The sequence below is a fragment of the Mycena indigotica genome (assembly GCF_014461135.1).
Source record: "Mycena indigotica strain 171206Taipei chromosome Unknown Mind.scaff0007, whole genome shotgun sequence".
NCBI lineage: Eukaryota > Fungi > Basidiomycota > Agaricomycetes > Agaricales > Mycenaceae > Mycena > Mycena indigotica.
Genome location: NW_023503006.1, coordinates 1,773,702 through 1,800,372, shown reverse-complemented (window position 1 = coordinate 1,800,372; position 26,671 = coordinate 1,773,702). Strand labels below are relative to the sequence as shown.

Sequence of the window (26,671 nt, the reverse complement as noted above, 5' to 3'; positions counted from 1 at the left end):
GTGAGCGCCCTCATATCTAATCTACAACTGATCGGACACTCATCTGGAACCTGGGCGACGGGAGAGCCCCTACCGCTTCTCTCGTCGCACCAGGTATGACTCCTATTTCTGTTTACTTATCCATGTATTAACCTACCGCTTCTCTCGTCGCACCAGACTGAATACATCATAATCTGTATATTCATTCACAGGTTATGGGCCCCGGCTGAAATCTGCGCAACAACAACTTGATTCAGCCCTCGTAAACTCCTAGCTAACACACACGATTAACACCAACCCGCCGTCGACAAAACTTCCCAACTTCTACCGATTCTAGCTCACATACAACCACGTTTCCATACCAGCACCTATTCATGTCATCAGCAGACAGCGAGAAAGAGTGGCGAGCCCTCAAGCTCACCCCTATAACTGAGAGCAGCGATGGCTCCAACAACTATGCAGAGTTTCGAACAAAGTCTAAGTGCAAACTAGATGCTGCCGGTTACTGGAAATACATCGACGGCGAAGATTACAACCCACCAGTGATACCAAAGCTCATCCCAAGTCAATCTTTTACTGGTCTTGACGCAAATGGAGACGAGACCACCATAACAACACGCGGCAACGAGGTGGAAGTGAATGTCGCAAAGAAAGCCGCTGAAGCTTGGTTAGTTCAGGACAAAAGAGCGCTGTCCATTATCGTCGAAGCAACCCCTGTCCCGAAACTCTATGCTGTAGAAGATTGCAAATCAGCACGAGAGGCTTGGATAGCACTAAAGGATGCATACGAACCCACGAATACGCTTCACGGCAATCACATTGAAAGGCGAAATCTCTTCATACATGTGCGGGACGAAGAATCCGATTTCCTGGCGAGTTACGATGCAAGAAAAGTACCTGCAACTCCGACGAGCCGACCCCGATATGATGCCCGACCATGAATTTGCGAAGTGTTTGGTGACGAACATGCTGCAAGACGAGAAGTGGCAGTACTGCCGAGACTCCCTCCTACAAGAGATGACGACCAGTGAGAAAGTAGGGAAGCCCATGAGCTCAGCAGCAGTCGTCACTCGCTTGCGGCAAGAGGAGACGAACAAGAAAGTTCCTATTCCGACTTCGGGGTCTAGCACGGAGCCCGAGAACAGCGCTGTACCAAGCGCATCATTAGCACAACCAGTTAACCAGACGCAGCGAAGATTCGACCGCACAAACCAACGAAATGACCGCCGACCTGCCCCTTATGACCGTCGCCGAGGACCAGCTGCTGGTCCAAATGCCCCCTACTCCCAGTCCAACCGGCTCTTCTGCGAGAATGTCGAGTGTGGTAATCCCATTGGCCACTCGCAAGCCGACTGTGTCGCTTACAAAGGGGGAAAAGAGGGTCAGTATCCACCAAATTATCGTGGCAACAAGGACATTCACCTGCCGCCGGACCAAAGGACCGCTGAGCGAAGACGTCAAGCCCGAATTTCCCACCATGCGAGGCAGCAAACAGGTGGAGGTGATCGATTTGCGGGAATGGTGGAAACGACAGTTTGTTGGAACAGGACGGCTCGGGGGAACTCGCTCGGGACGGGCCACTCGAGGAGAAGCAGATGGCGGGAAGAGAACAGGTTTATTAGGAGACTATATGACGCTTATATACCTACACAGGGGCTACGGTCTGGGCAGTAACCGGTGAACAACGCGGTACGCTCCGCATTTCAACACTCCCACTGAGCGTGACGCGCTGTGAGCTCCTTGTATTCCATATGCATACTAAGCTCCCACTGGTGCAAAGCTCCACCACCCAGGACTGCAGCATACCAAGTTGACGGCGGGGGGGGAACAAGTCCGGAAGCAAAGCAAGAGTTCGATTCCAGTCCATCGAGAGATTTATCATATCCAGCGCCATATGCGAACTCCAGTCGCTTTCGAGTCCGTCGGGACGTACGGCATGCTCGGCGCATCCGCAGTGGTCGGTTCGGGTACGGGGCCCATCGCAATCCCTCGGCGGGTCGATGGGTACAGAAACAATTCCAAGACGGGGACTTGCGGCGCTACCGGGCGCCGGAGAGGTCCGGCCGAAAGATCCGGGTTCCGGGGGGTGCCTTGCAGCATTACCGGGTTCGAGCGGGGTATCGGGGGTCCAAGAGCGATCGGACGGCGTGTGATCGGGCGGGCGAAACAGTAGGGCGGCGGGTCAGGGTCCTTTAGCTAGGGACGGCAAGGGGTACGGTGAGGCAGCGGCCTGAATGCAGGTTTACGCGGGGGATGACTACCGAGGTCGGGGGTTGCAGAGCTTGCGGGCGGCGTGGCAGCGCAGTAGACCGAGGCATACTCGGGCCGCGACAGACGTTGTTGCAGTTGTTGCCATCGAGGGCTCCAGCGACAGCAGGGTACGACTCGGAGGGCCGGTGATTAACGGCGGGGGGGTTACAGGAGCGGCGCAGGCAGGGCTGTCGAGGCTTTCGGGGCCCATAACCTGTTGGAACAGGACGGCTCGGGGGAACTCGCTCGGGACGGGCCACTCGAGGAGAAGCAGATGGCGGGAAGAGAACAGGTTTATTAGGAGACTATATGACGCTTATATACCTACACAGGGGCTACGGTCTGGGCAGTAACCGGTGAACAACGCGGTACGCTCCGCATTTCAACACAGTTGACAGTGAAGAGGAGGCCCTTGAGGTCCTTGGGAACGAGACTGTCGGCGTAGACTATGCCTTCTTCAGTGGACCGTTGGAGATCGAGGACGATGAAGAAGAACTTGAAGGTGACGTCTGGGTGAACGCCGTCAGTGTAGAGACGACAGACGCGTCGTCGACACGCACACCGACAATATATACCACGATACGGGCGCCTCCCGACATGTCTTCAACAACAAGTCGTTGTTTCGGGGATACAAGACCTTTCGCAACCCGGTGAACGTTTTTGGTTTCGGTACCAACCTGACTACACAAGCCTTAGGAAAGGGGGGCATCGTACTGGAAGGTACTCACACTGGCGACAAAAGATTCTCCATCAGCAATGTCCTCCACATCCCCACTGCACGTTGCAACCTCATTTCGGGGGCACAGTTGGATGTGAAGGGCGTCCAAACGGAGACGGGGGGGGGACGAATCCAGTACTTCAACGCTGAAGAAGAGTTCCCGTTTGCCTCGGGGGAGATTGTTGGAGGACTATACAAGATGAATGTTAGAGCGGAAGTTCCTGACGAAACCCCCGCGGAGGCAAATCTAGTCGAAAATGTCGACAATTCGACAAAAACTCCCGCGGGACCTGATTTGGGCCCAGATCTCATCAACGCGACAACGCCATCCGTCATGGCGGTACTTGGGACCAACAACGAAGAAGGGGCCAAGCAGGCGGTTTTTTCCACCGTCTAATGGGCCACCTCGACGTAAAAGGGCTCCAGAAAACGACACACGGTCTCCCTATCGACTCTACCAACATTCCTAATTGCCGGGTGTGTGCTCTAGCTAACATCAAACGACTGAAATTTCCCTCCAAAGCCTCAAACCGCGCTGAGCGCGTATTATTCCGCATCCATTCTGACATCTGTGGTCCTTTTCCCACCGGCTACGGTGGATTCAAGTATTTTATTACATTCACCGACGACTTCCGCCGTTTCGCATCTGTCTATTTTCTCAAGACCAAGGACGAGGCTCTCAAGTGTTTCAACGAGTACCGAATTGCCGCCGAAAATCTACTAGGAGTCAAAATCGTCTTCCTCCGAATAGACAACGCCTCAGAGCTTGTCAACGGCCAATTCAAGGAGTACTGTCTCCAAAATGGCATCTCCTACGAAAAATCCGTCCCCGACGCATCCCCGCAAAACGGTGTAGCGGAGCGTCTCAACCAAACTATCCAGAATATGACGCGTGCAATGCTCATCGATTCCTCACTCACCCACTGGTTCTGGCCATTGGCTGTCCAAGCTTGCGTGCACATCAAGAACCGCGTGCCTCATGCAGCAAACAACGACGGATCGACTCCTTTCGAAAGCTGGTTTAAGCACAAGCCTAATCTCTCCCACCTACGACCCTTCGGAGCACTCGTCACTGCGCGAAAGACAAATTCAACCGAGCAAATGAAATTTCTGGCAAGGGGCGAGGAGGGGCGTTTTGTGGGGTATGCGCGAGACTCCAAGGGTTACTTGATTTGGTTTCCCAACGCCAAAACGATTCGGCCGCGGCGAGACGTCGAGTTCCACGGCTTTCCCGAAAACAATCCATCGACCCCGATGTCTGCCAACGGAGAATTGTGGGAGGATGTGCCTTCAGAGATTGAAGAGCATTTCCGAGATCGAGAACCCTGTGCGCCCAAGGTGGTCGAAAGACCTACCTTCGAGCAACCGCTATCAAGCGAATCTGCCTCAGAGCATACGTACGTCGCACCGTTAACGGTGACGCAACACATTTTAACCTGTTTAACCAGGCGTCCCTCCACATTGGATGAGACAACTTTACAAAGAAGCGCGACACCCGAGTATGTGATAACACATGGGTTTATGCAGCTGACAAAAGTACAGGCCCGTAAAACGGATCCTTGACGAAGTAACAAAAGACATACACAACGAGTCAAGATACTCGAATATGTGCGTTAACGCACCAAGGATTCGTTAACGAATACCTAATTATACTTCCAGCGAGGATGTTCCAATGCCAGATGCTGAGCGATTGCCTGATGAACAGCCCATCGATGACACACCCCTCGCACAACGGAAGACGCCCAGAGTCCGCCGTGTTCCCGCCCGGCTCATAATCGAGCACGCGACATTGGACGAAGGGGGGGAGGACTTCATATTATCAGAAGATTACATTCTATCCGCCCTACTGTCGGGTGATGAACTCGAAATCGAGTGCGAACCGGCAGACCTTCCCGATCTAGCGCAAGCAATCGAGAAATCCGAAAGAATATACTCAACGCTCACGAAACCCATTGACGATCCGGACGCCAAAGATCCAAACTCCATACCGGAGGCCCGAGCCTCAATGTACTGGCCGCAATGGCTCATTGCCATCTTCGAAGAATTGGAATCTCTAAAGGCGAAAGGAGTATATGTCGAAGTCGAGGAACTTCCGCATGGTCGCAAAGCGGTCGCCTGCAAGTGGGTGTTGCACATAAAGCGCGACAGAGACGGACGCATCTCAAGGTTCAAAGCAAGGTTGGTCGCGAAGGGGTTCACTCAAATCCCGGGTCAAGACTACAATTACACCTTCGCTCCTGTCGCCCGCTGGGAATCCATCCGCTTCGTGCTCACGCTCGCCGCCATGAACGACATGGTCTTGCGCCAAGTTGACATCAAGACCGCCTTCTTGAACGGCCCATTAGATGAAGAAATCTATATGCGGAAACCGGAAATAGCAGGTCCTGGATTCTGGAGACTGCTTAAAGGACTGTACGGGCTGAAACAAGCGGGACGACAATGGTACCTCGAACTAAACTCGCGCCTTGAGCTTATTGGCTTCAAACGGGTGGAATCGGACTGGAGCGTCTACATCCGAAGACAACACGATGCACTCACAATCATAACGACAAGTGTCGATGATATGCTCATTGCTTCATCATCGCAAGCCGAGTCCGATGCGGTTGTTGCAGCGCTTGCAGCTCAATTCGAGATAACCGACAACGGCGAGCCAAACTTGCACTTAGGGTGTACCGTGGAGCGAGATCGAGCCAACAAGACAATCCATTTGCACCAAAAGTCGTTCACTGAAACCATTCTACGCGATTTCGGGTTCGAGAAGAGCAACTCCGTCCAAACTCCCATGGATCCAAGTACCCGACTTGTGGCCGCAACTGATGAGGAAGTCGCGAAAGCAAGAGATTTTCCTTATGCAGCAATAGTTGGCAGATGCATGTACCTGTCGACATGTACTCGCCCAGACATTTCCTACACGGTGCGCGAACTGGCTCGATTTATGGCACGCTACGGCCCTGCACATGTGACCGCAGCAAAGCACCTGCTCCGGTATCTTCGCGGGACAACATCACACGGAGTTCGTTTGGGTGGCCTGAAACAACCAACGCCCACGATCACTGCCCTTAGTGACTCGGATTGGGGAATGGGAGATGATCGCAAGTCAATTTCAGGCTTCGTGATACTCATGGGTGATTCACCAGTCTCCTGGAGCTCGAAACAGCAAGCAGTTGTGGCATTGTCGTCATGCGAGGCCGAATACTTGGCGACCACACACTGTGCTAAGGACATACTCTGGTTTCGCAACATCCTGGAAGAACTTGGATTCCCGCAGGAACAACCAACGTCACTATTTTGCGACAACCAAGGAACTGTCGCCTGTACTCACGATCCACACGCCCATTCGAAAATGAAGCACATTGCTATACGGGAGCATTTCATTCGCGACTGCGTTTTACACCGATGGATCGACGTGATGCACATCGCTGGCAACGAAAATATCGCCGATCTCTTCACAAAACCATTGCACCGCCTGATGCATTCGCGATGGGTGAAACTTCTACGACTGGACGCGCGTCAAGGGGGGGTGTTGGAGACTGACGCACGTGAGCGCCCTCATATCTAATCTACAACTGATCGGACACTCATCTGGAACCTGGGCGACGGGAGAGCCCCTACCGCTTCTCTCGTCGCACCAGACTGAATACATCATAATCTGTATATTCATTCACACGTTTGTCAGACCTGGCTTTCCTAAACCAGAGACTCTCTTCCAAAGGTCGACGGTGCGGGTCTCTGGCTCGAATCTTGACAGACTCCTTCAATCGTATCCGAATAGCCAACTTAACCGCTACATCGTACGCCTTGTCATTGAGATTCACATCATCGACGAGCGATTCGTTCCAGGTGCCAAACCAGCTTTGCAGTTCAACACGAATCCCCAACGATTTGTGCAGCTTCCTGCAGTCAGTTATTTGTGTCTATGCAAATACAACTCTTCTTTTGGCAACAGCATCATTACAAACTTTGGCAATATCAAAGAGCTCGAGCTGCATTTTATCGAAGTTGGCTTGTTGGGTGCTGCTTTGGCGATCCGCAAGTCATTACCGAATCTTCGTCGTCTTTCTTCTTGCGCCCTATTTTCTGCTGAGGATAAGCAGGACAACCTCCATGCAACACTGGAATTCTCTTTGCTTCCCAATCTCACCGACCTCGTCGTGGATCCCTCAACCTATGAAGGAGACTGGCTCTTTTGCGTTGGCTCTCGTCTCAGACCGGACTTACGTTTCCTCGCATTGTCAGAACCTATTGGGATTAAGCTTTTCGCGGAAGCTTTAAGCAGAATTGGCCCCCAACTCGCACATCTACATATACCTCGGTTCAGCCTTCTCGGATATGCGTTACTTGACACAATGTTTGCGTTTCAGCGATGAACCGTTCAAGATCAGTCAATCTCCACAGACTGCAGTTGCGCAGTATCTCAGTCAGGAGTTTCCATCCTTCCAAACACTCTCTGTTCAACTACGTTCTACCGACACTCTCCTCGCTTGTGGACTGACAAACTCCGCTAGCAAGCCTTGAGAGGCTCATGCATGAAATTTACGTCCAGCCCCCTCCTCGAAATTGACTGGTTGCCATGGGACAAGATTGACCAGACTACAAGTCTAATCAGCGTGGACTTCCTCTTTCCTAATCACAAACTTGAAGATATATCACACCAGGCCATAAGCGACCAAAAACTGTCGCTTCCGCACTCATATTCCACCCGCATGCTCGATCCTAATCTAAGACGAGTCGAATTCTCCTTGATTGGCTGCTCTCCGACTAGCGTACGACAAGTATTTTGTGCTCTCAGCCGTCCCATAAATTTTGATGAAATGCACGTGATGTGACGATAACAGGCGCTTGTCGACATTTGCTTTCTGCACTCATTTCACCAAGATTGTCGACGTACTGCTCTGCGTAAAATCTTTCATTCCTCATTGAGAGATAGGTCTAATGCCCGTCGTCATCAAACCCCAACCTGAGGTGGTAGGAAAGAACGCAGACGTCACATTCACCTCTGCTCGCGATATCCTCAGCGCGGCGTCGACTGCTTGGGTCGGCAGCAAGGATATAATGGCAAAAGGATACTTCAAAGAGCTTCCTAGGTGGGGTATTGTGCTTGCTAACTCAAACAAGCCAATCGTCGAAGAGAAGCGCCCAATTATATCATCATCTTTCAGCGCCAACCTGGAGCCGATCGCTGTTTACGGTGGCGGCTTTTCGCAGAGCATCATACGCGCATTTGAGCAGGACTTGCACCTGGTCATCCGGTGAGTTGACCCTCAAGTTGTTGAATTGCCCGGAATGATATAGACAAATATTAATGTTTCTTATCAGACCTGACGACCTGTGGCAGGCTATTTTGACCCAGTTCAGCTTTTTTGTGGTTGCTCATGCGGAAGAACTCCGCCATTTCGTGAGTTTTTCTAATTGTCGTGTTTGGTTGACCTGCAACGTTTCAACTAACAATCGACATCGCAGTTTGTTGCTCATCAAGGAAAGAAAGAAGTTATGCTGGACATCCGACCTCTCAGCATGGAAGATCTACCCCCTGGTCTTTTTGCCCGTCTGATGGTCAATAAAATGCAGGAACAAATTGTCGACAAAGAACTTTCTGATTGGTTTCTCCCCAACTTTACGACGACGACCCAAACTGACATCGCTACTGCCTCTCTCACGATGATGGCCACCATGAAGCAGTACTTCAAATTTGTGATGCGTGGCGGCTGCGGATTTCCTTCGGTGACTCTACTGGGGGAACGCGCTGATTGGGAAAACATTTTGCATCGCGTCAATAAACTCGACATGTATGGCTCCGAAACGGCCGAATGGGGGTCGCTTCTTACCGTCGTTTTGCAACACATTCTCCACTGTTTCGACCACCCTGACAGCCAAGAGAGCAAAGATTTTTGGATGTGTGCGGTTCATCAGGCAGGAAGGCTTGGCTCTGGGGACGCAGTAGAATCGATTTCTGGATGGTTGACCGCGCTTTGCTTCTGGGATGAGGATGGCCGGCGCCTTGTGGATCTTGCTGGCTCAACCGTGTCCGCCTCCCTCAAAGCTGTCCTCGGGCCTGGCCAAGTACCACTGGTCCTCGGCGGGCTCCAATTCCCTCTCATCCTGCCTAGAATCCCGACGGCAGCTGTGAGAGTCAACATGTCGTATCAGGACTATGCAAGAAGTGTTCAAGTTGACATGGAGCTCATTGCAGGCAACGCAGGCGCTGAAATAAAGGGAGAAGACTGTGATACGCTTCAGCCACGCTCCGGTTGGTGGATGCTGAAAGACAAAGAGGAGCCTCTGACAGCCTGAACACAAAATGGCACGATGTCACTATCTTTTGTGTCATGTGCCTCTGGACTCAAGTTCCTATGCTGAGGATTTGAAAGTGTACGATACTAAATCAATCGATTATTTAAAATGATAGAACAGAGTATATAGTGGTCAAGCAAGTCAGCCACAAGTTGATTGACCACACAATACTTGATCAGACTTCCGAGTCACTGTTTCGTGAGTTGAATCGGAAGGCGGGATTCTCCTGGTCCAAAAACGCCCACACGGCTTGCTGTTTCCATCCTTTCCCTTTCCACTCGCTGAGATCCACCGGAAAAGTACCATTACGAGCAAAGAGCGGAAGCAGCGATCCGTCATGAGCAAGGACGACGAAGACATCCGGGTTGCCGTCAAACAAAGTAAGCCTGTCGGCCGACTCCTGCGCTTGAACGTGATCGGCATTCCATTGTCCTTCGGCAATGCGTAGAAGCGGTCTCGTTTGTCCAGCGAGGTCAAATTCATCGTGGTTACTAGTAACTGAATTCGACGCGAAGTGCTCTACCGAGATGGATTTCCGGGACTGCTCCAAGAGGAAGCCTGGACAGGGATAGTGCGAGTGGAGGAGCTTAGTGGGACGAAGGACACCAGCATGATGGCAGGAGTCGCCGCCCATTAGAACAAAATTTGTCGGTGTTACACGAGCAAGACCGGCGATATGACCGAGTTGGTGCTGTCAGCGTCTCAGGGAAAGTAGTAGAGAGACAAGAACTAGCGCTCACCCCCGGAACATCGAGGAGATAAAAACTCCCGTCACCAAAGTAATCATGGGCCTTGAAGTCTCCAATCTTCGTTTCGAAGTCGATTTTTATAATCTTACGCCCACTGTCCGACTGGCGATCAGAGAAAAAGATTGCAGGGAACGATGGATAGGTACACACGCAATGTCACTAGGCAACAGTGTGCTTGCGGGATTCTCTTTGTGCGTTTCCAAGGACATTTCCTTGCTAACGATCAGGTCGGTCGACGATGGGAACCTTGACATGTCTCCCGAATGGTCGACATGCGAGTGACTAGACGATCGATTCAGTGTTACTTCGGATTGTCTAAACAAAACGGTCTACCTCCAAATAGCGGCTTGGATGCTGTTCTTGCTGATACCACTTGCTTCGATCAAATCCACAATGTCGGCATCAGTTTTGGGAAACAGTGCCTGGAACATCTCCACGACCGCTGGTGCACAGTTCTCCACGTCCTTTCGAGGACCCAAATCAAATAGAAGACGAGCTTTGGTTGAAGCATGTTCAACTAAGAATGCAAAAACAGGCGCGGCAAGATGTTCGTGGCCCGGTAAAATCTTGTCCAAGACGAAGCTGGCCGGCACCTTGACCTTGGGATGGTCACCGGGGGGAATGAGGTCGAACACCTTGACCGAGACGGTCGATGATGAGGGGGGTATTCCAAGGTCGAGATAGGATGACATATCGCCGAATTTTCGTGAGACCGGCGAGACCTCGCATTTAAATACTGAGCGTTATGATTTGCCATGAAATCGGGGATTGACATAGCTCGTATGAGTAAGTTGCAAGAATACGTTTCAAATCAACAGTGTGTTTTGTCTGCAACGAGAACTCGAATGGCCGGAATATGCGGATTTTCAACTTGTTTAAAGTTGTTTTCAACTGAGCCAATTGATGTTAACGTCGCTCGACAACAAGCCTCAAAGTAGTGAATAGCCCCATAGACAGATGTGCGCTTATGAGGCCTTGATCAGAGCTCTTCGCAGTTGGGGCAACTTACTAGGGTCTTCTTGAGGTCTTGGTCAAGAGCCAGTCACGAGCAAGTCCCGATTTAGAAACTTTCCGGCCTTTTGACGACGATGTCTTCGATAGACAATCCAGACGCCCTCGTGCTCTCTGACGACCCTCTTCACGTAGCTCAACTCTAATAATCCCATCTCTCCAATTCTTACCCGCTCCTCAGCCCGCCAACCTCATACCTGAACTATGTCGCAACTTTTATCAGGTCGGCAAACTGCAAATCATGCCTTGATCCAAGCTCGAACTCTCCAAGCTAGGATGGGTCACCGGGACTGGAGGGGGGATTAGCATTCGGATAGGGTTCGCAGGCTCGTTGGATGCTTTCGACATTTAATCGTGATTCTAGCAACACCGTCTACATCGCGCCTTCTGGCGTGCAGAAAGAACGAATCCTCCCTGAGCATATCTTTGTTCTCCCGTTTCCTCAAGTCGCGCCTTCGCCCCATACCGACCGCGTCTTCCTCCGCCGTCCCGCTCAAAATCTGAAAGAGTCGGCTTGCACACCGTTATTTTGGAATGCATTTGATCTTCGAGACGCTGGCAGTTGCATCCATACCCACTCCCAGCATGCGGTTATGGCAACCCTCCTCTGGCCAGGCTCAACCTTCTCTGTTTCTCATCAGGCAAGTCGATGTGTTCTCAGTCTGCATTGCGACTGATTGCGCAATCTATGTAGGAGGTCAGCATGCAGCCCCTGACAAGCGACTCCGCAATAACACGCTTGCATTAGATGATCAAAGGCGTCCGTATTGGTGGTGTAGGGCGAGCCCTGTCATACCTCGATACTCTCCAAGTCCCCATCATTGAAAATACTCCCAATGAGGAAGACCTCAAAGATAGTATGGCAGAGGCGATGAAGCAGTACCCTGATGCGGCAGGGGTTCTTGTGCGCAGACACGGCGTCTATGTTTGGGGTATGGCCGAAAAAGCTAGCGAGTTGTATCCTTTTCTCATCTTTACTTAGGGTCAGACTGGGAGAAGGCTAAGACGCAAGCAGAAGTACGAGGTCACAATCATATTCCTTGCGCCTCCGACTCACCCCTTCACTAGTGCCTCGATTATCTGTTCGAGATCGCGGTCAAGATGAAGCTGGCTGGTCTAGAAACAGTCTTGAATAAGTAGAAAAATAGAACAGTCCCAACTCCGTCATTCCAGTGATCGTTATTCCGCAAGTACACATACACACCCATGATACCATGGTTTCCATCCATTTGAGCCCCCAAATTATCAGCTTTCCAATATTCCAACACTCCTCCACCTCTCCCACAATGCGCCAACACCCACTGGCGCGCCAGGCTCTCCGCGGATGTCACGCTCTTCGAATAGGCCGTATGTCTGCCCAAATGCCAGGAAATGCGCAAACATGGAGTTGAAGTGGGGTTCGGCGCGGAGATGGAGGATGTCAGGGAAGTGGGCGTGGTAGAGGTGCGCAAATACGCGTAAAAGTTGGACGTAGATTTGCTTGACTGTGCCAACAAAGGCTTCGGGGTTGAATGGCTGGCCTAATTAGAGTAGCATGAGCGTAAGAGACCAACGATGGGCGAGCGATAAACGCACTGGACTTGGTAGGGAAGGTATTCTCGTCGTTGAGCAAATTTTGCACGGTCGACATGACGGAGTCGATGTAGGTCGGCGCGGAAAGCGACACTCGTTTGCGATCTTGCAACCAGGTATAGTTTAGTCTGCGGCCACGCTTCAATTTCCGGGTCTAAAGTAGAGAAGGGCAGGACTCACGACGGGCCACCCGACATTGTGGGGCACGATTGCTGTGTGCAACACTCGGTCAACACGCCGTAGAACTCATTCAAGTTAGTGTAGAAGTCGAACACTAGCAACCGACCATCAGCACGGAGTGGATAAGGAAAGAAGTAAAAAATGTGTGACCGTTAACCGCCACCCACTCGTTTGGATCAACATACTTGGGTTGTACTACGATGGTCTTGAAGTTTCCTTTGACGAGAGCAGCGTCACAGAAAGGCCGCGAGAGGTATAGTGGTTTCGGCCCAGAGGCAACACTAGGTGAGGATGGTTCTGAGCCGAACGAGTCTTTGCGTGTCAGTCCACCTCCCGTTGGGGTGGGCGAGCGTTTCTGGCGTGGGGGAGCCCTGTTTCTACATGTGCATTAGCTGGGAAACGAGAAAGAGGAGGGAAGATGGACTTGAAGAAGTTGGACATGACCGCAAGAAGCAAGAGACGATGGCGACCAAATATTGATCGACAACGCAATCTTGACTTTCATTCTGGAAGTTCTCTAAGACCCGAGCGCAGCTCGAGTTGTCCTGATTAGATTTTAACGATTTACTAGACTGCTAAACTGCGAGGATTCCCATTCCCTTCCACCGCTCCCATAACGCTCCAATACCCACAGCCGAAGACGACGAGCCTTTGAGATCCTTCATCTCCAGTAGCTCAAACTCGGCGCCAAAAGCCAGAAAATGGGCGAACAACGAATTGAAGTGGGGTTCAGACCGCAGATGCAGTATTTGAGCGAAATGAGCATGGTATATGTGAGCAAAGACGCGTAAGAGCTGGCGATATATGTGTTTTACGGTGGACGGAAAGGACGGCGGAAAGTCTTGACCAGACTTTGTCGGGAAGACGTTGTCGTCGTCGAGCATGTTTTGAACCCAGGTTAGCACATAATCAATATAGGTGCCAGCAGGCAGATGGACATGCTTGCGGTCTTGATTGATCCAAGTGTAATTTAATCTGGGCAACAATAACATGAGGAGAGAGAAGGCTGGCGGCCAGAAGCGAAACGCACGTTGTCCCAGCTGACATGGTCGGGCAAGTGTGTTGGGTACAAAACTCAGTAAGAACTCCATAAAATTCGTTGAGATTGGTATAGAAGTCGAAGACTGGTTGAGTATAAGCCATTTGAGAGCAATATATCAGGACAAATAGGCGTACTAAACACACACAAACTTGGTGAGCAATTGCTTCGTAAGAAAGTGACGAGAAGCGCACCTGTTGACGGCGACCCACTCCATGATGTCGACGTACTTGGGTAACATGACAATTGTTTTGAAGTTGCCTTTCACAAGTGCAGCCTCGACAAAGGGACTACAGAGGTAGAGAGGCTTCTGGGCAGGGGGTCCCATCTGCTTGGAGTTTGTATTGGCGACGGTGGGAGACTGTGTCTCCGCTGGAAACGTCGTGGATGTCGGGGTCATTGAGCGCTTGGGATTGCGCGGTGCCCGGGTCATCGACCGTCTGCAAATGCGGGGTAAGAAGCACACAACATGGTGTTTGCGAGGGAGTTGCTGACCCGATCGAGTTGAAGAAAGACATGTTGGGAGATGCCCAACGCCCGATTCAAAAGGTCGGAAAGAGCGCCGAGGGAGTCTCCCGCAGTCGGCGAAGGAGAAAGGGAGAGGAGAAGGAGCCTGAGATCATCACAGCACGTGCTAGCAGAAAGTTTACAGCAACGTCGATGTTTCGTGTGCCTGGGTCAAGACGTAAAAATGGCAATTATTTGGACTTCGTCGAAAGCATATCCCTCCACAAGATGCAGTTGTGTGCTCTCATTGGCTCGATACAGCCCACGTCAAAATTTTCCTGGCAAATGGCGGTACCGACGAGCACATTCAGGAAAGCCGACTGCCAGACTCAGCTTCGCGAACTCTTGGCAAATCGCCACATGTTACTGTGTTCAGTTCCCAGGCACCGGTGCCTGAAAGCGACGAGGCGCTACGAAGAAACGACTACCAAGGAATATCTCCATCTTTGTTGAAGAAAACTCCAGTTCTGCCCTCCTTCTCTAATGCTGTCTGGACAATGATTTTACACCCGTCTGACGGCGCCATCGTTCCAGCGTAGTTATTGATCGCCGTTGCGTTGAATCCTGTAGCGCTTAATGTTTGCAGTCAAGACATTCTCCACAAACCTGGACAAATCGACACCACACGGATACCAGACCCCCTCTTCTCTTCCTCTCGAGCCCAAACAACCGTCAAATTGTTCACGGCGCTCTTGCTTGAGCTATAGGCTGGCGCCATCGCTATGGGCAGTTTTGCGATCAGCTCCATCGACCCCATGCGAGAGGAGATGTTTAAAATTGCGCCGCCATTGTTCATAATAGGACGAATAGCGCTTGTGAGTGCTGCCGTGCCAAATACATTCACATCGAATGTCTCCTTCATCAGATCTGTCGTTTCGAGTCCGACTGCAGCACTATTTGGTCCCATACCGTTTCGTCAGCGGTAACAAAAGCAGATCAGCGATGACCCAACTTGTTGATCAACACGTCCAACCCTTCCATGTTATTTTCCTTCAGATATGTAGCGACGAACACAGATGCGTTGGCGATGGAAATCGCGTCAGTGATGTCGAGTTGCACCGGGACCACCAAAGACAATGGATGGATAGTAGAGCTAAATCCCGCAATAGCGTCTTGGGCTGCAGTCAGTTTTCGCGACCCTATACCGATTTGAATTTGCTAGATGGGAGGATATGACTGATAAGCAATTGCATACCCATAAACACCACAACATCCGGAGTCATTGCGATTTGGTGGACGGTGTGCATACCAAGCCCTGGGTCGGGATTGCCTTCCGGCTAGCCTCTAGTTGCTTATCGGCCTCACCTTGATTGGCTCCAGATACCAGAAAGCTGCGTCGACTTGGAATGTTTGTGGTCATGGGAGAAAGCGGAGGATAAAGATCTTTTGGTTAGATAAACAACTCCCAATTTAACAGAACATTTCCACGGTTCGATTGGGACTTCACTTTTTCCCCAACCCTCACCGAAGTTGTCCTATGTATTTACTATGAAGATAAGTATATATTGGCCAAAAAATTGAGTTTCAAGTCTGGGAAAATACTTGATTGATGTCTATTATAATTATTGATATCGAGTGAGGTGTTCATCTACAATGCGCCCGCCACCAAGTTTTCAAGACTCGCCCGCTCCCAGCGAGCCTCCGTGATGACGAAAGGCTCGGGGACCTTTACATCAGGAGTACCAAGTATCATATCTGCAACCGCCTTGCCGGCGAGGAAGGCGTGGGCCATGCCTTCGCCCGAGTAACCGGCGGCAATCCACTCGCCAGGTGCTGTCACGTCGGACTTCTTCGGCTCTGCGCGATCAGTGAGCGCGGCAGGTATCCGGCCGATCCAAGGCCGGAAATCGGCCGAGAGGCCGAGAATACCCGTCCAGACCTTCAGCACGCGGCCAGGGTTGAGCTCGTCTGACTCGGGCTTGTCGGGACGACCTTCCGGACCCCAGTGCTTGCCAAAGTACATGCTCAGCGCGCCACTCAGATAGCCGCCAAGAGTGAGATCAACTGGCTTGTGATCGTCCGCAACGCCGAGTTCTGGCAGGACAGTGGTAATGGAAGACGCATCGAGGCCACCGCCAAACATGAACTCTCCGTTGGAAGCCGGGAATTTGCCGCCAGGAATGGAAGCAGAGGCCGGAAGCTGTTGGGTGAGATAGTTGTAGGTGCTTGCGCCGGAGATGGTGAATGAACGTGTGCCCGCCCAGGAGTTGTTGGCCTGTGGGTTTGGAGAGTTGACTGGGAACGCGCCCATATTAGTGCCGGGACGATGGGCAGTCATATGGCCCCGGATAGGGATGACCTTGCCACGCAATTTAGGGAGAAGATGGGATGCCCAGCCGTTGGTCGCATGGACAACATTCTGCGTGCGAATCGTCCCTCTGGAGGTCTTGATGCTGTAGCCAGAAGCGTCAGATGTGATCTCGAGGGCGGGAGTGTTTGTAAAGAGCTGGAAGCTAAAAAGCACTCAATATTTAGTCCAACGATAGATGATTGAGGACTCACGTCTGAGAATGCTTGGAAAGAAGGTAGGACAGAACGCTCGTGACATAGCGGTAAGGGTGCAGGGCACCAGCAGTAGTGGTGATGGCGCCAGCAACAGTTTCGGGCGACACTTGAATTGACTAAAAACGAATTAGCACAACACCAGCGTGGCTAGTGAAAGAATTCACGTCAAGGTTATCGACGATTCGCCAAATCGGCCTTTGTTCGGGGAAGTCCTGCAAGTAGGCCTCGAGGTTGGCTTTGCCAGTGTTGAATTCCTCCTGGTCAAGATAGAGATCGAAGGTGTCGACTTTGCGGCACTGACTGTCTGCGCCGACGTCGACAGCTTTACAGACATTCAGGAACGCGTCGATATGGGAAAAGCGAAAGTTAATGATTTGCTTTGCGACATCGATACCATATGCTTCCTTCAGGTCTGAATAGTCGTTGTAGAGATTGGGAGTTATGTGACCGCCATTCCTGATGAGTTAGATTAGCTTCAAGACAGGTTGAAAAGAAGCTTGGGCATACCTAGCAGTCGCACCCGAGGTCGCATCTCTAGCTTCCAACATTACAATTCGCAACTGCTTTTTGGCAGAGGATTCAAGGAGAGTATGAACCACAGCTAAGCCAGTGACGCCGCTTCCAATGACAACAACATCCGAGTCTTGTGGCAAAGGATCGTCCTTGCCATGTTGTGAGATCGGAGACACAGGAATAGTCCAGTAAGGCGTCATCGGTTGAGCGACGGGAATGCCAGGCGAAGTCGCGATACGATTCGTGACCTCCTGATATTCCCTCTTGACCTCATCGATGATGGTGTCGAGGACAGCAGAACTAACAACGGCGGTGTGGACGGCGAGAAGAAGTAGAGAGAATGTGGCCCTCATGGTGAATCGAGGAATGGATAGAAAGGTCAGGGTGAAGGGAGTTTATATACTTGTGCATGGTATCCGAGGCGATGGATACGAGTTTCTTGGTGCTGCGCTTCCAGACTGCAAGTTTGGACCGACAAGGGTCACCATTGATGACGAGCACGATATCCTTTGTCATCATCTGATCCGCATTCCGCGACATCTCCTCACCCTACAGCAGTCCACGAGCAGTCCTCAGAGAAAACCAGTTTCACATGGTCATAAGTATGGACTGCGCATAGATCCTTTATGCCGTTGTTATGCAGGTGTCGTAGTTCGATATGGATTCCCTGAACGTAAAAGCGTAGCTCGATCGTGCATCCTTTGCCGCCTTTCACGACATCAGCGCACTGAACGAGATCGTCGTACCAAAAAGCTAAACGCCGATTTGCCCGCGTACAACCAGTTCCTGCGGACTGCGCAGTAGTGGGCCGAGTCGGGGTAATAATTTGGCTTGCTTACCTCATCATTTGTCTCTGACATTCAATCATCATCAAGGCGATTAACATCGTTTGGACAATTCAAGTCCAAGTTGGGAAGAGTTTCGGTTGCAAGATGCTTTAGTCCCATGATTTCTGGGAAGTCGTGCCTTTCGACATCGACAGAGCTGAGGGATGCGAATGTCGGACCAGTCTGGAATCTGGACTGGACTCGCTGGGCGATGCGCAGTATGAATCCTTGATGGTGACGAGCTCGAGGCGCGGCTGCGAATTGAGTGAGACCATACGGTGCAAAATGTGTACGAGATCAGCAACAAACAGACAAATGCGACCCTGAGTTCCCGTGCAGTACCGAAGACCGACGATGAATATCCTTGCGAACTTTGCATCTTCATGGTGACATTCGATTGCAACAATTTCAAGGTCAAACCGAGATCAGGGAGTGCAAATGCATCGATTAGGCGATCAAATTTACAATTCTTCTTCCTCTTGTTTCTTCAAGTCGAATTTTCAAGTAAGTAGGCACAGTAAACTCAACGATTGCGACATCTTGCGACGGGCCAGTTAGACGATTAGAGTACAAACAGGTTCAACGCACCCAATTTAGCAACGACTTTCAAGAAGCGGATCTTTCCGTAGAATCTCGCGCTCTGTGGTAAGTAGCCCTTTTGCGACAATTTTGGGCAACGCTTCTCGAAAGGCCTGAAATATTGCTTCGCAGTCCTTTTTCTTCGCATTCTCGGGGTCGCAGATGACCCATTTTACGGCGGTAACATTACAATGCTGCGTGAATGTGTCGTCGAGTGTTTTCATGAGCTCAGTGGGAAGGGGACCGGGACAATGCTTGGAGCGGGATAAATCCAGGAAAACCTGGACTGTAACGCAAGTGAGGGCGGGGCTTTTCGATGCAGGGAAAATGGTGGCAAGGACGAGAGGGATAAGCCATTTGGGCTCGAAATAGCCTTTTTTGTAGTCTTTCTCGACGCGAACCAATAGGTGGGTGAGCTTGGGTAATGGACCCGGTAACCCTATCTTTACTTCTAATGTTGGTTCATACTCTAAAACGTGGATGATCAGCACTAAAAAGACTCGAGGGATTTCACTTCAACACACCTGTCCAATCGTCTGGCATGTACTCGTTGTATGCGATGCTTTCAATGGTCGCCTTGGTAAGACACAACAATGCATAGAAGGCTTGGAGCACGTAGACTTTAGGGTCGACTTCGATGGAAATATGCTTAAGGCCTTTTATATAGCCTTCGAACTCGGGGAGGAGAAGAGTCGTAATAGATGTCGGATATTTTGGCGCACGGAAGTTGACGATCGAATTTGGCGTTGTTGGAGCTTCTGAAGGCGTATCCTGGGAATGACTCGGAGGTCCCACAGTTCTGAGATACAGAGTGGGTGCTGCGTTGTAAATGAGGTGCATATCTGACACCGGGATATTCGGAAATGCTTCAACTACAAGTCGACGGGTAGCGCCACGAGGACGAGAAGAAAGCCACGAAAGAATGATGGGAGCCCCTCCTGAGTGGAAAGGTTTGGTGAAGGAAGACATGGTCCCAATGAGGCAGACCTCCCGCACTGATGTCAACTGACCGAGAACCTCCTTCATCGTGTCCGAAAAAACTTCGCGTTCCGCTTCAAACTCGACCATGAGTTGAACAACATATGATACGAGGTGAGGAGACGCGCGAAAGTGTTTGGCGATGTCTTTCCAGTGCATATATCTTCCTCCCCTACCGCTCGTTTTTGTCGTAACCTTGAGTAGTCGATGGAGACGCTGTTGACATGGCTGGCGGAAGGGAGAAGCGACAAGGGAGCATCTTTCGAGGGAAGAACGGCTGGGAATTTCCGCAACTATGAGGTTAATGAGTTCGGGTGGAATGTGGACCATGAAGTTGCGAGCAAAAGTGTTGGTCTCGTGACTTCACTGCATGACTTGGATGATGACAACAAAATCGCGATAACGTGACTGAAGTTACAGGATGTGATGCCAAGCGACATACTGTAAAGTGTCTGACTTGAAAGTGTACTTGGCACAAGGCATTGTTCTGGTTCAGTAACTTCAGTTTTAGTTGCTACACAATCAGAATCGTCGCAGTGCCCTTGGTCTGCCGTTGATTTGTTGTTGAAACCTAAGAGTTCATCATTGTTCCAATAGGTAATCGCTGGGCGGCAGCCTGCCAGCCTTATTTTTATGCAAGTAAGTCTTGTATTCGCATAGTAGGTCGTCGGATACTTTCCAGACCCTCACATAACCAATGGTGACATCCAGTCAAGAAATTATAAGGTTCATTCGCCTTCCACTTTTCAATGAAGCCGCAGATTTTAGGACATATCATTGGATGCCGCTGAGCCCCGAGCCTGAGATGCCAGGCCATAACTAGCGGCAAACCGCGCATCTTCTTCTTCCTGCAATCGCCGGGCGAGAAGAAAATCATCGTCTTCTTGACGTTGGATGGCCGACTTTACATCCGGGTCCTCGTTCAAGTCATCCACGAGCTCGAACTCGCTCCCTTCCCAGTCCGACCCGTCTGCAGAGAGCTCCCACTCCTCCGAGACCACCGAAAAAGCGTCTTCATCAAGCGCGATGACCCGCGCCGGAGCACGAACCATCTCAAAACCCTTCGCTGCCCCTGCAAGAACGCAATATCAGTGCTGTGATCCTGTGTGAAAGTATCACCGACCCTTGAGTTTCCGCCTTCCTTCTACGTACCGTGCCATCTCCAGTATGTCTATCTCCCGCCTACTCTGCCCAACCTCAACGCCATCCTCGTTCAGCAGCTTGGCTGGAACAACGTGGTTCGACTCGTGCACGCCCAACACGGAATCGTTCGAGTCACGCGAGCGACGCTCAAAGCCGTCAACCTGGGAAGGGCAAAGGAAAGAGTGCGAGTTCCACTGGAAGCCATCGCGCCGTCCAGGGTTGCGTTGGTAGCGTGTATCGCTTAGGGCATGGTAACTCTCCTTCTGTAATGCAAGGTCAGGAAGAGATAGGCATCCTAAAGGAGGGAGACCAACAGGGAATTTGCGGACACGCATAGGTTTGAGTAGTTGAGGAAGCTCTCTTCAAGGCGGCTCGGTTGTGACCTTTGAGGGGTTGAAAAGTTGCGGACTAACCGGTGCCTTAGATATATGTCACTAGGGTCATGACTCGAACTTGAAAGATGTCCAAGTAATGTTGCGGGAGAGCACAATCAATAATTTGTGACTCGGAAAGCAGCGCTGAAGAAGTACATGTCAGATATCCAACTCTGATATTCGTTCACGTTCCTCTCTAGGAATGATAGGACCCAGGTCTACGACAGTATAGAATTGGAATGTCTTCGTTTCTGGGGCCTTGGATGCACCGGCTTTCGAGGGGCTCCCTCGTCCATCACGGTCCCCGTCGTTAGATTCCGACGGCGCAGGGTCATCCGCCCGATATGTATAAGACACTAGCATGTTGAACTGAATTCATGTCAATCGCAACTCTTTTGGTTGACTCTGACGAGGTCATGCTCACCTTGACATTCCCTCGAGCCTCCTTTCCAATCACCACTTCGCCTCCGACCACAGTCATGTTAGCTTTCTTCTCAAGCACTCCAACGGTCTTCGATCGACTTGTCGCGTTTGCCCCGCTTCTTGAATCTCCGCCCGGACGTTCTCGCTCCCTCCCTGGTAACCGCCCTGCAACACCAAACTCGTCATCGTCGTCCAATCCGAAGATTTCATCGTCTTCATCATCTTCATATTCCCAAGCTTCCGCAAATGCGGCGATGACAAACGAGTTGCTCGGTAACGACACAGCGAATGGCGGCCGACGGGACTTTTCCGGAGATGCACGCCCTGAAGACGATTGGGGAGCAGTTGGAACATGAACTCGCTGCACCGTTAACCGTACAGTAATGGGATCATAGAGTGGATTTGTTAGAGCAAGATGAAACGAATAGGTTTTGCCGGCATGCATTCCCCCCGCTATACGGTCGTCTTCTGGAGGAGCTGTCGCAGTAGACTTGGCCAGTGACCGACGGGCAGTTTCTGCAACAGCTGCTTGTTGGTGGGGAAGGGCAGCAGTGATGGCTGGGAGGTAGGTTGCAGCAACAAGCTTGATCTTGTACCGAACGGATTGCGCTTTTTGTTCTGGTTTTATGAGAATATGCGCACATGCTGGACAACGTTTCGAGCGCTTCGAGTGAAGAGGTATCCGTAATGGCTTCAAATCACTAGAGAAGCATTAGCACAACCGGATAACACGACCCAGAAGTTTAACTCACCTAGTCCGCAGCGACATTGCCCAGCTTGACCCCCACCGCTGCTCCAGATTAGCGATTTCGCTCAGGTTCTCCAGATGCCGCATATGCTCTACATCAACTTCCCCGCCACCCGTTCCGTGAGCGCTTGCCGTTGTGATATCCACGCGGCTTCGATATTCAGGCATCTCATCGTTGTTTGCGGACTTGTCTTTCTTAACGCTTGACCCAGGTCCACCCCGCTGACTTCGTCCAAGAGGATTGTATTTGCCAACACCGGGAATGTCACGCGCAAGAGCGGCAGAGGCGGCAGCTGTTATCGAGTTAGTCCGCGCTCGAGCGGTACTGGTGGTAGGGTGGGCAGCAGAAGGACCGGTAGATGATGACAGAGCAGTTGCTGCTCTGATAACAGGCTCAAAGTGCTCTTTCAGTCGCTCGAATTCCAGCGATTCAGGGGCGGAGTCTTCATATTTCTGCAGCTGCGCTATATAGTTGGTAAGTACAAAGGACGAAACATGCAACGGAACGTGCCTGCGAGCCCAGTCGGTTTCTCGAATGTGATCCCCACCTCTGCTGAGTCCCAGCGACAATGATTACAGTATAGAAAGAACGGAGGCTCGCCAACAGCGTTGATCTGGACGGGGGCCATTCCGTCTCCAGCGTCTGGTGGGTCGGAAGGAACTACAGCAAGAGTATTGCGACAATTTGGGCACATGAAGCAATTTCGGGCACATCTATGAGCGCACTAGTTCAGATGATGATTCTAGAATAAGAAGAGCAAACCTGTTCTTCTCAGCTCGGACGCTGGCGCTTGGTACCTCGAAGAGGCAGTTGGGACAATAGTACCCGCTGACCTCGACGGAAACACAACGATTGCATCGAACAGCATCACATTCTTCACAAAAGAAGAGTGTGTGTAATGGATGGAAACTGTGGGAGGAGGAGGGAAGGTGGGGAGGAGGAGGCAGTGTAGATTGAGAGAGGCAAGGACAATGGTAATGGACGGAAGCCATACGACGCGTTTGGTTGTGACACATCGTGGGCGTGACAAGATGTCACAGTACTTGGTTCTCTCCTGTTCTCTCCTCGAACCAGCAATACAAAATACTACGTTCTCCTGGATAACCCACAGAGACAAGAAAAATGCCACATATTCTCTCTCTTCCCAATGAGCTTGTTGGAGAAATATTCGCTGCCACGATGCCCAGTTTGAATCCCTCCTACCCCTTTCCGAATATTCGACCTGAAAAACACTCACCGCCGATGCTGCTCACAGAAATCTGCCGTCACTGGAGAGCTGTCGCTCTCAATACCTCTGCTCTATGGCAATCGCTAGATGGACGAAGCAGCCATTGGTGGTTAGTCAAGGAAGAACCACTAATTGGTCTCTGGCTCGAGAGGGCTAGGGGCAGACCAATTCTCCTTAGCCTGGGCGCTGTATCGTCCTCTAACCTAATGTCTCTCTTGGACCGATTCAGAACCATATCTCACCTTTATATCGGCCTGATATCGGATACGCCTGCACCCTTGGACGATGCTTTCGACGGCATCCTGCCACTTCCGGCTCTTCAAACGTTGCGTATTGAGCATTGGCCATCCAAGCCGTTTTGGAAGTCGGTACACCTTCCAAATCTCTGTTCGCTCGCAGTACAAGCTCCTCCGCGCCATGGGTTCTGCTCCGATTTTCTCACCCGAACGGTTTATCGCTCCGTCAGGACCCGGGAAGCTCCACCAAAGGGTGATTCAAAAATTTGGGTTTTTGAGGCCCAAAAATCGCGATTTCCTTGTCCAAAAAATGGGTTTTTGAGACAAAAAATCTGCAAACCTTCTTCAAAATATGGGTTTTTTAGGCCCCGGGGAGGTTCACAGGAAAGTTTTAGACTGACATGTGCACCAGCGTCTGACCGAGTACCAGATGCCTTTTGGGAGGGAAATCGCCCCAAAGAGTGTTAGTTCAAAGGTAAAAGCGGCGCAAGACACTTTTTGACACCTGCAAGAATTACCATTTTTAGCAAGTGTCACACGGTGACATGTCACAATCCTTCTTCAAAAATGGGTTTTTGGGGCCCAAAAAAAATGGGTTTTTGAGGCCAAAATCCGGAAATTTTTTGAATCACCCTTTGGTGGAGCTTCCCGGGTCCTGCTCCGTCTTCAGCGAAAAGCTGACCAGCTTGTGCATTTCCCTGTGTAACGATCCAAACTTCCTTTTAGTCGAATTGCTATGCGCCCTCCCTGCTGTCAAAGCTCTCAAAATCAAAGAGTTTCGATCCCGTAGCAGTCGATCGCCGCGACGTCGAGGAAAGCCAATTCCAAAACCTGCCATCAGCGTTCTCCTCAACAAAGATGTTCTTCCGCGGCTCGAGCAACTTGACATACAAAGTAATCTGATTCCAGAAACAACTGCATCGTTTCTTCAGATCCTTCAGTTTCGATCCTTACTTGACGCTCCTTTAAAGCACGTACATCTGGCTCTACAATATAGCCGCGCCCCCAGCAAGACGGTTTATCGCGAAGAAGCATTTTTCCTGAAGACGAGCGAGCGTGCGGAGTTGGAGACATTGAAAACCCAAGGATTAACCATGACCATCGCAATACTACGATCTTGACTTGTGTTAACCAGACAGTATTAGACCAATGATCTACCTACTGGTGCTATATAGCACTGACAGCATTTGCACAGACATCAGGATCAGAGTATGAATGCCTTAACCCCGTCAAGACCCCGTTATAATGGGAGCAAACCGCTAGCACCACACAAACATGGAAGATTTGGTGCGACGCGAAGAAGTAATCGAATCTTCCTGGGGCCCAACGCTCAGGAATCCGATTCGCACTATGAATCAAGATATTAGCCCCAGACAACATATTGAAAGCTCAACTGACTAGAGCAAACCCCCTCCGATGTACAAAGCACCGGACAACAGAATCCATCTCACGCCATGCTCCACCAAAATCGAATACAAGCCTTCGTGCAGGACGCCATGCAATGCTGGGATGACGCCAGAAAGACCTAGCCCTATGAATACTGCTGTCCTCGCGCCTCTGTGGGTTGGTCGAGAATATTGCGGATTGAGGACGATATAAGCAGCACCTGCGACCGCGGGTAAGAAGCGGCCGATGGAATCACAGAAATGTACCCATTCCGATAGCGGTTAATAAGAGCAAGTAGAAAGCCTTGACACGAGGATAGCAAAAGAAACCAAAATGTACGGCTGGGTAGAATGAGCCTATTTCGTTTCAGCTCCAGTGTAATCACATGATGAAGGCATACCAACTGTGAGGAAGACTATACCAGAGTAATCGAGAGCAAGGCACTGGGCGGATACCTAATAGGCAATTAGTTGGCCATACTTAATCAGATACAGCGAGGTTATTATAGCTTACTGACCTCCTTAGAATGACAAGCAGCGGTATGAAACGTCGCGCTAATTGAGAGGCAAAATATTGCCGAGGCAAGAAATATTCCGAGCATGAGCGAGTCCATCCAGGTGGTCGGGTATTGTTTCAAATGAACCTCTTGGAAAGTGGCCAGGAAGTAGACGAAAAGTAAAGCTCCGGCGAGGTGAGTATGGATATTCACTAGCGCATTGTCTGATTTTCTGCTGCGGACCAATAATTATGCGGAAACTTGCCCGTCTCGTTATGCAAGTCTGCGACCGCCAGTGAGATGGAGATTAGCCGCCACAGAAGGAGAGCTCACATCCGAAAACCGATATCATACAGCCGGTCCACCGATTCTGGATTCTGCGATAGCCACCGACAATCCACTCGTTGTCTTGAGCCCAGGCCGGAAGTTCGTGGAATGTGATTGTCGTAGTTGAGCTTCGCAGCTTATGTACTGGACCTGGAGTAGAGCCAGAGTTTCTTCGGAGACGCATCGTCGACTGGACACGTCCACCTCACCAGTAAAAGTAGAAGGAAAAGATTATGCCATCAACCACTTGGTCGGAAAGACCACTGGCCATCGTTGTGTGACACTGCTTGTGACGGCGTCAAATGTGCTTGGTCTTGGCTCCCAACCTGAACTCAGAAAAACGCAACCGGTTACAAATAACAAGACGACACCCTTTCATTTCATTCAAACTACATACGTTTAAACGATACCAAGTGTTCGAACTCGCTTTACACGTCTTCTTCAACAGAGTTGTATCTGCAAAACATTCAAGCTCCAAATTGCACATACGACGGTAGGACGCACCCTGAGCGGCCACGAGCCTCAAAGTTGACAGCGGCACGAGATCCTTGCTTTATTCCATTGTAGCCAGATCTGGATGACATTCCCTTCAACTTTCTTGAAGAACTGTG

At 50.8% G+C, this 26,671-nt stretch overlaps 10 protein-coding genes across 10 annotated transcripts; 1 reads left to right on the top strand and 9 right to left on the bottom strand.

Annotated features, from left to right (window-relative positions):
- Positions 1 to 9,413: 9,413 nt before the first annotated feature.
- MIND_00828200 (Metallo-beta-lactamase superfamily protein) lies at positions 9,414 to 10,679 on the bottom strand (the record flags this gene model as incomplete). The annotated part of the gene is made up of 4 exons (XM_037364952.1): positions 9,414 to 9,929; positions 9,979 to 10,081; positions 10,138 to 10,269; positions 10,321 to 10,679. 4 exons carry the CDS (start codon positions 10,677 to 10,679, stop codon positions 9,414 to 9,416), a joined length of 1,110 nt encoding a protein of 369 aa, XP_037218194.1.
- Positions 10,680 to 11,060: 381 nt separating this feature from the next.
- MIND_00828100 (Methylthioribulose-1-phosphate dehydratase) lies at positions 11,061 to 12,138 on the top strand (the record flags this gene model as incomplete). The annotated part of the gene is made up of 8 exons (XM_037364951.1): positions 11,061 to 11,129; positions 11,180 to 11,221; positions 11,270 to 11,316; positions 11,363 to 11,521; positions 11,583 to 11,688; positions 11,747 to 11,930; positions 11,981 to 12,015; positions 12,067 to 12,138. The coding sequence occupies exons 1-8, from the start codon at positions 11,076 to 11,078 to the stop codon at positions 12,136 to 12,138; spliced, it is 699 nt and encodes a 232-aa protein (XP_037218193.1). The 5' UTR covers positions 11,061 to 11,075.
- A 105-nt stretch (positions 12,139 to 12,243) lies between these two features.
- MIND_00828000 (uncharacterized protein) lies at positions 12,244 to 13,191 on the bottom strand (the record flags this gene model as incomplete). Its single annotated transcript, XM_037364950.1, has 5 exons — positions 12,244 to 12,518; positions 12,574 to 12,698; positions 12,751 to 12,844; positions 12,901 to 13,127; positions 13,175 to 13,191. The coding sequence occupies 5 exons, from the start codon at positions 13,189 to 13,191 to the stop codon at positions 12,244 to 12,246; spliced, it is 738 nt and encodes a 245-aa protein (XP_037218192.1).
- Positions 13,192 to 13,325: 134 nt separating this feature from the next.
- On the bottom strand, positions 13,326 to 14,307 carry MIND_00827900 (uncharacterized protein; the record flags this gene model as incomplete). Its single annotated transcript, XM_037364949.1, has 5 exons — positions 13,326 to 13,725; positions 13,781 to 13,874; positions 13,927 to 13,940; positions 13,984 to 14,229; positions 14,285 to 14,307. The coding sequence occupies 5 exons, from the start codon at positions 14,305 to 14,307 to the stop codon at positions 13,326 to 13,328; spliced, it is 777 nt and encodes a 258-aa protein (XP_037218191.1).
- A 413-nt stretch (positions 14,308 to 14,720) lies between these two features.
- MIND_00827800 (Short-chain dehydrogenase/reductase family protein) lies at positions 14,721 to 15,656 on the bottom strand (the record flags this gene model as incomplete). Its single annotated transcript, XM_037364948.1, has 5 exons — positions 14,721 to 14,860; positions 14,903 to 15,189; positions 15,249 to 15,435; positions 15,492 to 15,551; positions 15,602 to 15,656. 5 exons carry the CDS (start codon positions 15,654 to 15,656, stop codon positions 14,721 to 14,723), a joined length of 729 nt encoding a protein of 242 aa, XP_037218190.1.
- Positions 15,657 to 15,884: 228 nt separating this feature from the next.
- On the bottom strand, positions 15,885 to 17,667 carry MIND_00827700 (FAD-dependent protein; the record flags this gene model as incomplete). The annotated part of the gene is made up of 4 exons (XM_037364947.1): positions 15,885 to 16,749; positions 16,799 to 16,917; positions 16,966 to 17,257; positions 17,309 to 17,667. 4 exons carry the CDS (start codon positions 17,665 to 17,667, stop codon positions 15,885 to 15,887), a joined length of 1,635 nt encoding a protein of 544 aa, XP_037218189.1.
- A 1,067-nt stretch (positions 17,668 to 18,734) lies between these two features.
- MIND_00827600 (uncharacterized protein) lies at positions 18,735 to 20,046 on the bottom strand (the record flags this gene model as incomplete). Its single annotated transcript, XM_037364946.1, has 2 exons — positions 19,245 to 20,046; positions 18,735 to 19,189 (listed from the first exon to the last, which is right to left on the bottom strand). The coding sequence occupies exons 1-2, from the start codon at positions 20,026 to 20,028 to the stop codon at positions 18,735 to 18,737; spliced, it is 1,239 nt and encodes a 412-aa protein (XP_037218188.1). The 5' UTR covers positions 20,029 to 20,046.
- A 416-nt stretch (positions 20,047 to 20,462) lies between these two features.
- Positions 20,463 to 21,176, bottom strand: MIND_00827500 (uncharacterized protein; the record flags this gene model as incomplete). Its single annotated transcript, XM_037364945.1, has 3 exons — positions 20,463 to 20,770; positions 20,822 to 21,104; positions 21,156 to 21,176. 3 exons carry the CDS (start codon positions 21,174 to 21,176, stop codon positions 20,463 to 20,465), a joined length of 612 nt encoding a protein of 203 aa, XP_037218187.1.
- Positions 21,177 to 21,374: 198 nt separating this feature from the next.
- MIND_00827400 (uncharacterized protein) lies at positions 21,375 to 23,403 on the bottom strand (the record flags this gene model as incomplete). Its single annotated transcript, XM_037364944.1, has 5 exons — positions 21,375 to 21,584; positions 21,640 to 22,339; positions 22,391 to 22,850; positions 22,889 to 23,100; positions 23,150 to 23,403. 5 exons carry the CDS (start codon positions 23,401 to 23,403, stop codon positions 21,375 to 21,377), a joined length of 1,836 nt encoding a protein of 611 aa, XP_037218186.1.
- Positions 23,404 to 25,018: 1,615 nt separating this feature from the next.
- Positions 25,019 to 26,259, bottom strand: MIND_00827300 (Hemolysin-III channel protein Izh2; the record flags this gene model as incomplete). The annotated part of the gene is made up of 7 exons (XM_037364943.1): positions 26,067 to 26,259; positions 25,995 to 26,016; positions 25,755 to 25,965; positions 25,638 to 25,692; positions 25,504 to 25,593; positions 25,250 to 25,457; positions 25,019 to 25,199 (listed from the first exon to the last, which is right to left on the bottom strand). The coding sequence occupies exons 1-7, from the start codon at positions 26,242 to 26,244 to the stop codon at positions 25,019 to 25,021; spliced, it is 945 nt and encodes a 314-aa protein (XP_037218185.1). The 5' UTR covers positions 26,245 to 26,259.
- Positions 26,260 to 26,671: the final 412 nt, after the last annotated feature.